This window comes from Tachyglossus aculeatus, chromosome 2 (assembly GCF_015852505.1).
Source record: "Tachyglossus aculeatus isolate mTacAcu1 chromosome 2, mTacAcu1.pri, whole genome shotgun sequence".
NCBI classification, from domain to species: Eukaryota; Metazoa; Chordata; class Mammalia; order Monotremata; family Tachyglossidae; genus Tachyglossus; species Tachyglossus aculeatus.
Window position 1 is genome coordinate 45,539,834 of NC_052067.1, and position 13,179 is coordinate 45,553,012.

A 13,179-nucleotide genomic window follows, 5' to 3' on the forward strand; every position below is an offset into this window, starting at 1 on the left:
CCTCACCTCCTAATTATATTGTCATAACAGCCTCCTCCCTGGGTTCCCTGCCTCCAATCTCGTCCATCCTCATTCATTCCATTGTTTTTATTAAGGGTTTACGGTGTGCAGAGCACTGTACCAAGTGCTTGGGAGAGTACAATACAACAATAAACAGACTCGTTTTCTGCCCACAACGAGCTTACAGTCTATGCCACACTGCAGCAAGGCCTTCCCGGATTATGCCCCCCTTTTCCTCTGCTCCCCTTCCCTTCCCCATCACCCCAACTCTCTCCCTCTGCTCCACCCTGCTCCCCGCCCCTCAGCACTTGTGTGGATAGACATTTATAATTCTATTTATTCTATTAATGATGTGTACATATTTATAATTCTATTTATTTAAATTGATGCTATTGATGCCTGTTTACTGGTTTTGATGTCCGGTGTGGGCACGGATTGTATCTATTTGTTGCTGAACTGTACTTTCCACACACTCAGTACAGTGCTCTGCACACAGTAAGTGCTCAGTAAATACGACTGAATGAATTAGTCACCTTTCTGAAATGGTGTTTGGAACCAGGCCACAATTGACAAACCCGATACTGAGTTCAGAATCTCTGCTGGCAACATATGAATACCACTTCAGAATTCGGTAGCTTAGGCGGTGATAGACGAGGAGGTAGTAAATGAACAGAAACACCAGACCTGATCCCTGTGGGTCTGGAGCTGGGCTGGCTACCAATGTGGCCAATGTGTATGTTCAAACAGTGATAGGCAGTGTAGCCTAATGGGTAGAGCACAGGCCTGGGAGTCAGAAGGACTTGGGTTCTAATATGGCTCTGCCACTCGCCTGATGTGTGATCTTGGGCAAGTTGCTTAGCTTCTCTGGGCTTGTTACCTCATCTGTAAAATGGGGATTGAGTCTGTGAGCCCCATGTGAAAAATGGACTGTGTCCAACCTCATGAAATTGTATCTACCCCAGCTCTTAGTACAATGCTGCGCATGTAGTAAGTGCCTAGCAAACACCATAAAAAAATAAATAAATGCAGCAAATGGACAATGTCTAATGTGGAGCTGACCTTGGAGTCAGTAATGCCAATTCTCTGATTTTTTGTCAATGGCTCAGGGAACGGCCGAAATCAAGAAGTGTGTTGTGTTCTCTCTCGTTCTCTCTCTCTCTCTCTCTCTCTCTCTCTCTCTCTCTCTCTCTCTCTCTCTTTCATCAACAACTGGTAAAGCAAATTAACACGGGGTCTGAAATTTTCACATTACCCTGTGCCTCTGGCAGGAACTGCCACCCAAAACAGGTACATTTGAAAAGAATGTTGCAAAGAAGAAGAGAGAGGGAAGAGGAAACAGAGTAACTTAGTGGAAAGAGCACGGGCCAGGGAGTCAGAGAACCTGGGTTCGGTCACTTACCGCTGTGTGACCTTGGGCAAGTCATTTAACATCTCTGTGCCTCAGTTCCCTCATCTGTAAACTGGGACTAAGATCATGAGTCCTAGGTGGGACAGAGACAGCATCCAACCCAATTATCTCGTATCTACCCCAGGGCTGAAGAATGGTGCCTGGCACTTAGTATGTGCTTAACAAATACCACAGTTATATTATTATTAGTCTCTCAACTGCAAAATGCACTCAAAATCTGTCCTCCCTCTTAGTTTCACAGCCACTTGAAATTGATTTTAGTGTCAATATTCTCCCTAGACTGTCAGGTCAGGGATGGAGTCTACTCTCTGTCATGCATGCTCCAAAGGGCTTAGTTTAGTGCTCTGCACACCTTTGATGCTCAATAAATACAAATGATTGATTGGCTAAGTGGTTACAGAGGATATGAATATTCTGCAAGGAAATATAATGGACATTTTATCCATGGGGCTGATTTCCTTAGCTAGACCTTGCCCTGTCAGAGGTGGTTAGCCATGCCCCCGAAAACCACTGTCATTTCAGATCAACCCCCCACACCCGGGAAAAAGGGAAATAAGACCCTGAAGAAATCTTGAGCAGCTGGAGTCTCCCAGAGGCAGCAGGGTGCTCTGCAGCATGGAAGAAATCTTTACAGCACAGCTGACAACTGTGTGCTCAGCTCCTTCTCTTTCTTATTTTTAGGGCTTAGTATAGTGTTCTTAAGTACATATCTTTAAGTATATATATACTTATGTATATCAGTCAGGCAATAACATTTATTGAACACTTAGTGTGTGCAGAGCCCTGTCCTAAGCGACTGGGAGAGTACAACAGAACAGACACAGTCCCTGCCCACAGTGAGCTTACAGTCTAACGGGGTGGACGGACATGAATATAAATAAATAAATTGCAGATATGTAAATAAATGCTGTGTGACTGGAACGGGGAGATGAATAAAGGGAGCAAGTCAGGGAGATGCAGAAGGAAGTGGGAGCAGAGAAAAAGAGGGCTTAGTCAGGGAAAGCTACTGGGAGGAGATGTAACCAGGTAGGGACCGTCTCTATATGTTGCCGACTTGTACTTCCCAAGCGCTTAGTACAGTGCTCTGCACACAGTAAGTGCTCAATAAACACGATTGAATGAATAAGGCTTTGAAGAGGGGAGAGTAATGTCCCCCTCATACATATATATGCATATATGAATACTTAAGTACAATGTACTTATATACATAACTTTAAATTATATATTATAAATTACTCACTTATTCATATTAGTGTCTGTCTCCCCCTCTAGACTGTAAGCTCATTATGGGCAGGGAACAGGTCCGCTAATTTTGTTGTATTGTACACCCCCAAATACTTAGTACAGTGCTCTGCACATAGTAAATGCTCAATAAATACAATTGATTGATTGCTCTGCACACAGGAAGTACTCAAGAAATACCATTGATTGATTGATTTACGGGTTTTTGGTAAGTCCTTACTATGTGCTAAACACTGTACTAAGTGCTGGGGATATAAGATAATCAGGCTGGACAGAGTTCCTGTCCCATATGGGGCTCACGGTCTAAGTGAGAGGAAGAACAGGCACAAGCCATAGTATTTGCTAGGCACCTGCTGTCTGCAGACAATTGTACTAAGCACTTGGAAGAGTCCAGTACATTGAGTAGATATGATCCCTGCCCTCAAGAAGCTTCCAGTATAGTGGGGGAGAGAGGCCAGGAGCTGGCGTTTGGAGAAAAGAACAAGACCTTTCCCAAAGACACCTGGGAAAATGGGGCCCAAGCACCCACGGTTCTGGGAATGCAGAGATTTCCCTGGCCCTATGTTGGCTGTTTCAGTGGCTCTGCCCTTGGCTTGCTTTGGAAACAAAATAATGATGATGACGATGATGATAATTGTGATATTTACATACTTAATATGTGTCAAACACTGTACTAAGTGCTGGGGTAGATGCAAGATAAATAGGCCCCACATGGCGCTCACAGTCTAAGTAGGAGCAAGAACAAGTATTGGATCCCCATTGTACAGATTAGGGAACTAAGGCCCAGCGAAGTGAAGCGACTTGCCCAAGATCACACAGCTGACAAGTTGAAGAGCTGGGATTAGAACCCAGATCCTCTGACTCCCAGGTCTGGGCTTTTTCCACTAGGCCATAGGGCTGGTGCATTTCAAATGGCCCAATTGCCCGGCTTCCCAGAGGGCAGGTCAAGAGCACCCATGGAAATAGAGTGGGTGGCAGCTGGAACTCAGGGCAGTGGGCAAGTGAGGGACAATGGAGTAGGCTCTGCCCCTTGACAGTCCTGGGGGGTCAAGGGGTAAGGCTGGAGGTGGGCAGAGGCTCAGGCCATCTCCCGGCACCATGGTTTGGGTTGTTGGGAGCAAAATCAAGATCCTGGAAGCTAGAACTTGTAGAAATAATAATAATAATATTTCTTATCTGTAAAACAGGGATTGAGACTGTGAGCCCCAAGTGAGACAGGGACTGCGTCCAACCATGAATTCCTTGTATCCACCCCAGGGCTTAGTACAGTGCCTGGCACATAGGAAGCACTTAATAAATACCATAATTATTATTATTATTATTGAGTGCTTACTATGTGCCAGACACTGTTCTAAGCACTGGGGTAGATACAAGCTAATCAGTCTGGACACAGTCCATGTCCCACATAGGGCTTACAGTCTTAATCCCCATTTTACAGATGAGGCAACTGAGGCACAGAAACTTAAATGATTTGCCCAAGGTCACACGGCAGACAAGACACAGAATTGGGACTAGAACTCAGGACCTTCTGACTCCCAGGCCAGTGCTCTATCCACTAGCCTACAGCTGAAGTGACTTGTCTAAGGTCACAGCTTCAAAAACGATAGCGTTTCCATCACTCCAGTCCTGATTTCCTGAGAAAAATCATTCCAGGCAAATGGCAAGAGTTCACTTATTCACTCTAATCATTGGGCCAATAATAATATAATCATAATACGTCGAGTGCCTGCTATGTGCTGAGTTACTCCTGTATGAAAGGTGCTGTACTGGGTACTCACTGGGGGAAGAGCACTGCACTGGGGGACTACTAGGTGCACAGCATTGCCTGCCCAGTGTACTGAACTCCAACCAGATACAAAGTGCTATACTGGTCCCTTAATGTGGGAAGGCGCTGTATTGAGCACTGAAAAATAGGAAAAGACATAGTCCCCTGCCCTTGTAAGGCACAATCTGGGGTTCAACCTCACATCATGGAGTCCCTTGGGGCCTATTTCCCAAAGCGAGTATAGTTGCCAGTCAAAGAAAAGTTAAAAGCGAGGAGATTTAGATTATATCTGTTTCCCACCTACTCCCAGTCTGGCAACTGGTCACGAAGGTCCCAATCTCCTTGAGGAATGCAAGCACTGGGAATAGAGGATGCAGCTGCCCTGAAAGGATTTATAATAATAATTATTATGGTGTTTGTTAAGCACTTACTATGAGCCGGGCACTGTACCAAGCACTGGGGTGGATACAAGCAGATCAGTTTAGACACAGTCCCTGTCCCATGTGTGGCTCACAGTCTCAATCCCCATTTTAGAGATGAGGTAACTGAGGCCCAGAGAAGTGAAGGGACTTGCCCAAGGCCACACTGCAGACAAGTGGGGAAGCAGGAATTAGAAAACATGACCTTCTGACTCTATCAACTAAGCCATGCTGCTTCTCGAGAGAACAAAGGGTGTGTTTGAAATGCCCTAGACTCCTTTCCCTGCATCAATATCTGTCGTCCTCACATCGATATTTGTATAAGGGCTCTATATGCTAGTATGCTGGCTGATCCCTGTCTTTGCATTCCAACTACACCCCTGTCACGCTGTGGTGGACTGTATTATTGTTGTCTTATGCTGTCGAGTCATGTCTGACCCATAGCGGCGCCAAGGACACATCTCCCCCAGAATGCCCCACCTCCATCTGCCACCGTTCTGATAGTGTATCCATAGAGTTTTCTTGGTAAAAATACGGAAGCAGTTTACCGTTGCCTCCTTCCACACAGTTAACCTGAGTCTCTGCCCTCAACTCGCTCCCAACCTGCTGCTGCCCAGCATAGTTGAGTTTTGACTTGTAGCAGATTGTCTTCCACTCGCTAGCCACTGCCTGAGCTAAGAAGGAATGGGTAGGCCTCTGCTTGACTTTCCCTCCCATAGCCAATACTGGTAGAGTACTGGAAACTCTCCAGGTGTGACCCTGAGAGGTTTGAACTATTGTACTGATTCCTATTTATCTGAGTCCTTATCCTTGGTTCATTGAAATGCCACTCTGATACCGACAAAGGTCTGTTGTGCTCCTTTTGTTCTTCTCCTGCAGGTATGTCCTTATATCCCTGCGTTGATTGGGGTGTGAGTAATAATAATAATGATAATAATAACTGGTATTTGTTCAGCGCTTACTATGTGCCAGGCACCGTACTAAGCCCTGGGGTGGATACAAGCAAATCAGGTTGGACACAGTCCCTGTCCCAGGTAGGGCTCACAGTATTAATCCCCATTTGCAAGATGAGGGAACTGAGTCCCAGAGAAGTGAAATGGCATGCCCAAGATCACACAGCAAACAAGTGGCAGAGCCAGGATTAGAACCCAGGTCCTTCTGACTCCCAGGCCCGGGCTCTATCCACTAGTCCATGCGGCATCCATAATAAATCTACTTATTAAACGTAGCCTTTGAGTGCCTAGAGAAGTAGCATGACTTAGGGGAAAGAGCATGGGCTTGGGAGTCAGAGGACATGAGTTCTAATCCTGACTCTGTCACTTGTCTGCTGTATGACCTTGGGCAAGTCACTTCACTTCTCTTTGCTTCAGTTACCTCATCCGTAAAATGGGGATTAAAAGTGTGAGCCCAAATGGGACAACCTGAATACTCTTATCTACCCCAGTGCTTAGAACAGTGCTTGGCACATAGTAAGCCCTTAACAAATACCATAATTATTATTGTTATCATTGGTACCTTTAGGACCATATTGTGTGTACTTCCAACTGGTATCGGTGCAAACTGTGTCTTGTGAGTTTATGGCGAGGATCCCGGTTTCCGAATAAAGCACAACGGCACAGGTACAACTCTTTGAGAATGTAGGTTGTCGTTCCCAGTAGGGTCCCTCCCACCTATAGCAGCACACTCAATGGAACTGGAGGGTGGGAGGGGGGCCAGCGGTACTGCTGAGACCCCCTTGGGGGTGGGGGTCAGAAGTCCTGCCGAGATACCCCCTCCTTGCTCCCAGCCCGGGGACAGGAGAGGGCCGTCAAAATCCTCAAAAATCTCCAGTGGCTACCAATCAATCTGCGCATCAGGCAGAAACTCCTCACCTTCGGCTTCAAGGCTCTCCATCACCTTGCCCCCTCCTACCTCACCACCCTTCTCTCCTTCTACAGCCCAGCCCACACCCTCTGCTCCTCTGCTGCTAATCTCCTCACTATGCCTCGTTCTCGCCTGTCCCGCCGTTGACCCCCGGCCCACGTCATCCCCCGGGCCTGGAATGCCCTCCCTCTGCCCACCTGCCAAGCTAGCTCTCTTCCTCCCTTCAAGGCCCTACTGAGAGCTCATCTCCTCCAGGAGGCCTTCCCAGACTGAACCCCTTCCTTCCTCTCCCCCTCGTCCCCCTCTCCATCCCCCACATCTTACCTCCTTCCCTTCCCCACAGCACCTGTATATGTGTATATATGTTTGTAAATATTTATTACTCTATTTATTTATTTTACTTGTACATATCTATTCTATTTATTTTATTTTGTTAATATGTTTGGTTTTGTTCTCTGTCTCCCCCTTCTAGACTGTGAGCCCCTTGTTGGGTAGGGACTGTCTCTATATGTTGCCAACTTGTACTTCCCAAGCACTTAGTACAGTGCTCTGCACACAGTAAGTGCTCAATAAATACGATTGATTGATTGATTGATTGACTGGGCCGGGTGCCAGCACAGATGACCAGGGTGCACTGGGCAGGAGAGAATGCTGGGGTCCAGAGCAAACACTTACAATAAATCCCAGCTTCTTGTAATCCCGAGTGTACATGGATTTGCGTTTCTCGATACTCCCACTGCTGCTGTTGGGCTCTGTCTCGGCATCGAAGGCGATTCTCCGGAGCTCAAAGATGATGTCCCGTTGAGCCTGGAGGGTTAGAAAAATCCAAATCACCTTCTCCCCCTGGAGCCTTCTAAAGCGTCCCCAAGACCCTTCAGTCAAGGGCCTGGCCCAAGGAGGGGCTTCGACATTTGTCAAGGGCGACGGGCCAGTTTGAATTCTTCCTGCTCCTTCGTTCCCCCACCCTTCCCCTCATCCACCTCCCTTTCCTCCTCAGCCATGAGAACACCACTCAGTTTCCCTGAAACCCCCTGGCCAATTCCACACAACCCTGAGATGCCACAAAGACAAGTGGCAGGACGGCCTAGTAGAAACCACCCAGCGTGGGGAGTCAGGACTGACTGGATTCTATTCCTGGCCCTGCCACTGCTCTGCTGTTTGTCTTCGGGCAAGTTGGGCAAGCTCCTTAACGTCTCTATGCCCATTTATGTTAAATCAATTGTATTTACTGCATGCTTATTGTGTGAAAGGTACTGTACTAAGCACTTTGGAGAGTACAATAGAATAACAAACAGACACATTCCTGCCCACAGGAGCTCACAAATTAGAAGCCAAAGGACCAACAGCAGCAGGTGGTCTCAAGGTCTGGGTTGAAGGGCCGGGGGAAGGGGTGGGGGGGGTGATGCGGGGGTGTCCCTTGTCCCTGGCCCGGACCCCTGGTACCCCAGACCCCGGCCAAGGACAAGAGCAGGCAGCCCCCCAAGTCTGGCTGCAGCAATTCCAGGAACCATGCCTGTCCCCTGTCCCCTTGGTGTTTCTTTTTATGGTGCTTGTTAATAGCTTACTTTACTCCAGGCACTGTTCTAAGTGCTGAGGTAAATACAAAATGAATTAGATTGGACATGGTCCCTGTCCCACATGGGGCTCGCCGTCTAAATAGGAGGGAGAAGAGGAGAACTGAGGCACAGAGAAGTGAAGTGACTTGCCCATGGTCACACAGCAATCATTTGGCAGAGCCAGGATTAGTACCCAGGTCCCAGGCTGGTGCTTTTTCTACTAGACCATGCAGCTTCTGATAATAATAATAATAACTAGTATTACTATGGTATTTGTTAAGTGCTTTCTATGTGCCAAGCACTATGGTAGGTTGTCCCATGTGGGGCTCACAGTCTTGATCCCCATTTTACAGATGAGGGAACTGAGGCACAAAGAAGTTATAAGTGGCTCACCCAAGGTCACACAGCAGACAAGTGGCAGAGCGGGGATTAGAACCCATGTCCCCTGACTCCCAAGTCCATGCCCTTTCCATTAAGCCACACTGCTTCTTTTTCTGATGAGCATTCACCTGATCTTGGGGGTCCATCCTGGTTAGCACCCTGTCCTCCAGAAGGTTGAAGGTCAGCACTTGCAGGACATAGAGCTGGTGAGCCATTTCATTGTTGATGGCCCTCTGGGCCCGGATGACATGCTGCAGAAGGGAAGAGCGAGGGGCGAGCATCAGCAGGGAACAGGAAACTTGTGTTCTCCCCGGAAGGGCTGGGGACCATGGCAGTGGAGTGGGACAGGTGCTGAGAGAGGGCAGAGCTGCCAACTAAATGGGGAGGTGGTGGGGGAGAACTAGTGGGCTAAGAAGACCCAAGTGGGATCCATTTCAGGGACTGGTGGAAAGAATCTGGTGCCCATGCTACTTGGGCAGCAGAGGACAGCGATTTGCCTTGAAGACAACCCAGATGTGTCCAATGCTCCCCCTCAGAGACAATCCGGAATCCGTCTGTGTTTCCCCTCAAAGACAATCCACAATCCCATCTCGTGCTGCCCCTCAACGACAATCCAGAACCCCTCAGTGCTTCCCCTCAGAGACAACCCAGAATATGGCTGTGCTTCCCCTTAAAGACAATCCAGAATCTCATCCCTGGCTTCCACTCAATGATAATCCAGAATCCCTCCTGTGCTTCCCCTCAAAGACAACCTAGAACCCCTCTGTCAACCCAGAATCTAGCTGTGCTTCCCCTCAGAGACAATCTAGAAGCCCTTCGGTGCTTCCTCACAGCAACAGTCCAGGATTCTTCCTGCACTTCCCCTCAAAGATAACCCAGAATCCCACTGTACCTCCCCTCAAAGACAATCCTGAACCCCTCCCGTGCTTCCCCTCAAAGACAATCCAGAATCCAGCCATGCTTCCCCTCATAGGCGATCCAGAAATCCTCCTTCACTTCCCCTCAAAGACCAGCCAAATCCTCTCTGGGCTTCCCCTCAAAAACAATCCAGAGCCCGCTGTGCTTCGCCTTCCCTCTCAGTCTCCCGCCACAGGAGCAAGCATTAGCAGGGAGCCTCATCCTACCCTCCACCCCCAACCCCAACCCCCCCTCCCACATTTCAGGACCTCCAACCAGATCAACCTCCCTCAGGGCTCTCCCAAGCCCCAGGAGGAGGACTCGTTGGCCAGGTGCTCACCGTTAAGATAATGAGGCGGAGCTGCTTCTGAGCCAAAATGTTGCCCATCTCCTGTGGCAAAGACATGATGACTCGAGTTAGATGCGTTCGTTTCAGGACCTTTGCCCACCTGTTTCACTCTGTGCTTTGCCAGGGTGTGGTGGAGTGATCCCGACAGGCCCAAGAGGAAGCCAGTGGGCCACAACTTGCCAGTTGAGTGTCCTGGCATTTTCAGTGGACTGATCTGCCAGGCTCAGATGAGATCCTCTTAGATTGTCAGTTCCTTGCAGACAGGGATCATGTCTACTAACTTTCTTGTGTTCTCCTGAGCGCTTAGTTCAGTACTCAGCACACAGTAAGGGCTCTATAAATGCCACTGAGTGATTGATTGAGTGACTAAAGCAGTCAAATGAGAATTCAAAGACAGGGTTTATCCCCTGGATTTGGAGAGGAAGTACTATTGGAGAGATTTCATCTGTGTGGCCAAAGGTCACTGAAGAGACCGAGGCAGGTGACCAAATTGGTTGTGGACATCTTAAAGATGGCCTTTGAGCATGGCCCAGTGGAAAGAGCACAGGCCTGGGAGTCAGGGGACCTGGGTTCTAATTCCGCTCTGCTACTAACCTGTTGTGTGACCTTGGGCAAGCCACTTCACTTCTCTGTGCCTCAGCTTCCTCATCTGTAAAATGGGGATTCAATACCTGTGCTCCCTCCTACTTAGACTGTGGGCCCCTAAGGGACAGGCACTGTGTCCAATCCGATTATCATGTATCTACTGTACTGCTTGTCACATGGTAAACACTTAAATCCCACAATTATTATTAATTATAATCAGGCCGAGCAGAAGTCACGGTCACGTTTTTACATCTATTCTTTTAATCTGCCTCTCTAACTTTTAAATTTTAAATCTACTTCTTTAACTCCTGATCTCCCAGGAGCCTCTGCTCAAGGACAGCAAACCTCTTCCAACACACCCATCAGTGGCATTTATTGAGCACTTCCTATGTGTAGGGAACTGTACTTAGCACTTGGTAGAGTGCAATACAACAGAGTTGACAGACATGTTCCCTGTCCACAACCAGCTTACAGTCTAGAAGGGGCGATGGGCATTAATATACTGTGGCCGTGGTCTCTCAAAAGTTTGCAGCCATGTCATGACGTCACGTTATGAGAGTGCCTTGCATCAGGCCTGTGAAACTTAGTTCTGCCCTCCCTTGTGTGTTCCCATCCAATTAAAGCTCACGGATCAACAGCTGTCTGTTCTCTGCCAGAGTCATGCTCAACACAGCTGGCCTGCAAAGAGCACAGTCTAACATCCATCTTTCAGAAGTATTTTTCAGCTCATGGCTCTCCAATTCCCACCAATCTCCCCAGCAGTGAGAGTAGTAGTCAGTTTGTATTACTGTATGCCGAGCACTGAACTAAGCACTGGGAGAGATATGCAGGAGGAAACCGACATGGTCCCTGTCTCTCAGGGGCTCGTGATCTAAGATGCTTCTATTTCTGCCTGCAGGAAATGGAAGCTCCTGACCCTTGGCCATGACCAGAGTACTCCACCAATCCTCCTAATTCTTAATATTAATAATGATAATAATCAGAATTATGGTACTTGTTCAGCACTTGCTATGTGCCAAGAACAGTTCTAAGAGCTGGGGTAGATACAAGTTGATCAGGTTGGACACAGTCCCTGTCCCACATGGGGCTCACACTCTTAAATCCCACTTTCCAGATGAGGTAGCTGAGACCCAGAGAAGTGAAATGACTTGCCCAAGGTCACACAAGAGACATGTGGTGGAGCTGGGATTAGAATCCTTCCGACTCCCAGGCCCGTGCTCTATCCTCTAAGCCCGTGCTCTATCCTCTAAGCCACACTGCTTGTTAATTCTTCCCCTCTGACTCATCAGCTCTCTCTGTGCACTCTTCCCAAGCTAACCTCCCTGAAAACTGAAAACTGAAAGCTTCTGAACACCCAGCTCATCCACCAGGCCTTCCTCGACCAATCCCTTCTGCCCAGGTTGGTTCTACCCAATAACACTACTCTTAGAGAAGCAGCATGGCAGAGAGGATAGAGCAAGGGCTTGGGAGTCCGAAGGAAATGGGTTCTAATCCCGGCTCTGCCAGTTGTCCGCGTGACCTTGGACAAATCACTTCACTTCTCTGGGCTTCAGTTACCTCACCTGTAAAATGGGGATTGAGACTGTGAGCCCCAGGTGGGACAAGGGACTGTGTCCAATCTGATTTTCTTGTATACACCCCAGTGCTTAGAACAGTGCCTGGCACAGAGTAAATGCTTAACAAATACCATTATCATTATTATTGTTATGTTTGTTAGCCTATCCTTGCCACCCATTTAAATCTCAATTTAAGCTCATCTGCAATTACATTCCTATTTATCCTCCCAGCCTCCTGCTCTCAACAGATGCTGTGGGACTGTGTCTGTGTATCTCTCCCAGCACTTAGCTCAGTGCTTGGCACACAGTAATAAAAACTGACTACTACTCTCACTGCTAGGGAGATTGGTGGGAATTGGAAAGACGAAAAACGCTTCCGAAAGATGGATGTTAGACGATTGGGTTGTGTCTTCTAAGTGTTTCATATTCTCCCAAGCCCTTCAAATCGTACTCTGCTTTCGGTAAGCTCCCACTAAATACCAGTGACTGACTGGCCGAAAGATGTGGGGTTGGTCAATCAGTCAGTCAATCATATTTATTGAGTGCTTACTTTGTGCAGGGCACCGTACTAAGCACTTGGGAGAGTACAATGTAACGGACACATTCCCTGCGGACCAGGGACCACCAACTAGTCATCAGATTGGTGATCTTTATTTGCCATTTGATGCTGAGGAAACGGCCTCACAAGCCAGATAGGCCTTTTTTTTTTTTAGTGATATTTCTTAAGTCCTTACTATGTGCCAGGCACTGTACTAAGCTCTGGGGTAGATACAAGCTAATCAGGTTGCACGTAGTCCATGTCCCACGTGGAGCTCAGAGTCTTAATCCCCATTTCACAGATGAGGTAACTGAGTCCCAGAGAAGTGAAGTGATTTGCCCAAAGTCACACAGCAGACAAGTGGCAGAGCAGGAATTAGAAGCTATGACTTTCTGACCCCCAGGCCCGTACAATTCCACACTGCTTTTAAGATGAAGAATAAATACAACTTACCTGCCTCCGCTCATCAGGAGCCTTAAGAAAAAGTGCGTTTATTACTGCTATGGTATAGGTTTGGATTTCTTGATCTGTCCTGGGGGGAAACAAAAAGAGTTGAAGAAAACCACTTGTGTTGATATCTTTAAAATCGAGTGCGACCCCCTACCTGTAATTCATTTTAG

The 13,179-nt window shown here is 47.8% G+C and overlaps 1 protein-coding gene and 1 non-coding gene across 2 annotated transcripts in view; both read right to left on the bottom strand.

The window, feature by feature from the left end:
* ELMO1 (engulfment and cell motility 1) overlaps positions 1-13,179 on the bottom strand; it is a 210,937-nt gene that overhangs the window by 92,397 nt on the left and 105,361 nt on the right. The window contains exons 11-14 of the mRNA XM_038769328.1: positions 13,013-13,091; positions 9,872-9,922; positions 8,763-8,885; positions 7,373-7,504 (exon numbers count right to left, since the gene is read on the bottom strand). Of these exons, the coding sequence (XP_038625256.1) occupies positions 7,373-7,504; positions 8,763-8,885; positions 9,872-9,922; positions 13,013-13,091 (385 nt within the window). The remainder of the gene's footprint in view (positions 1-7,372; positions 7,505-8,762; positions 8,886-9,871; positions 9,923-13,012; positions 13,092-13,179) is intronic.
* Positions 5,467-5,603, bottom strand: LOC119924821. Its single transcript, XR_005449511.1, has one exon. It is a non-coding gene; the product is annotated as a small nucleolar RNA SNORA7 (small nucleolar RNA).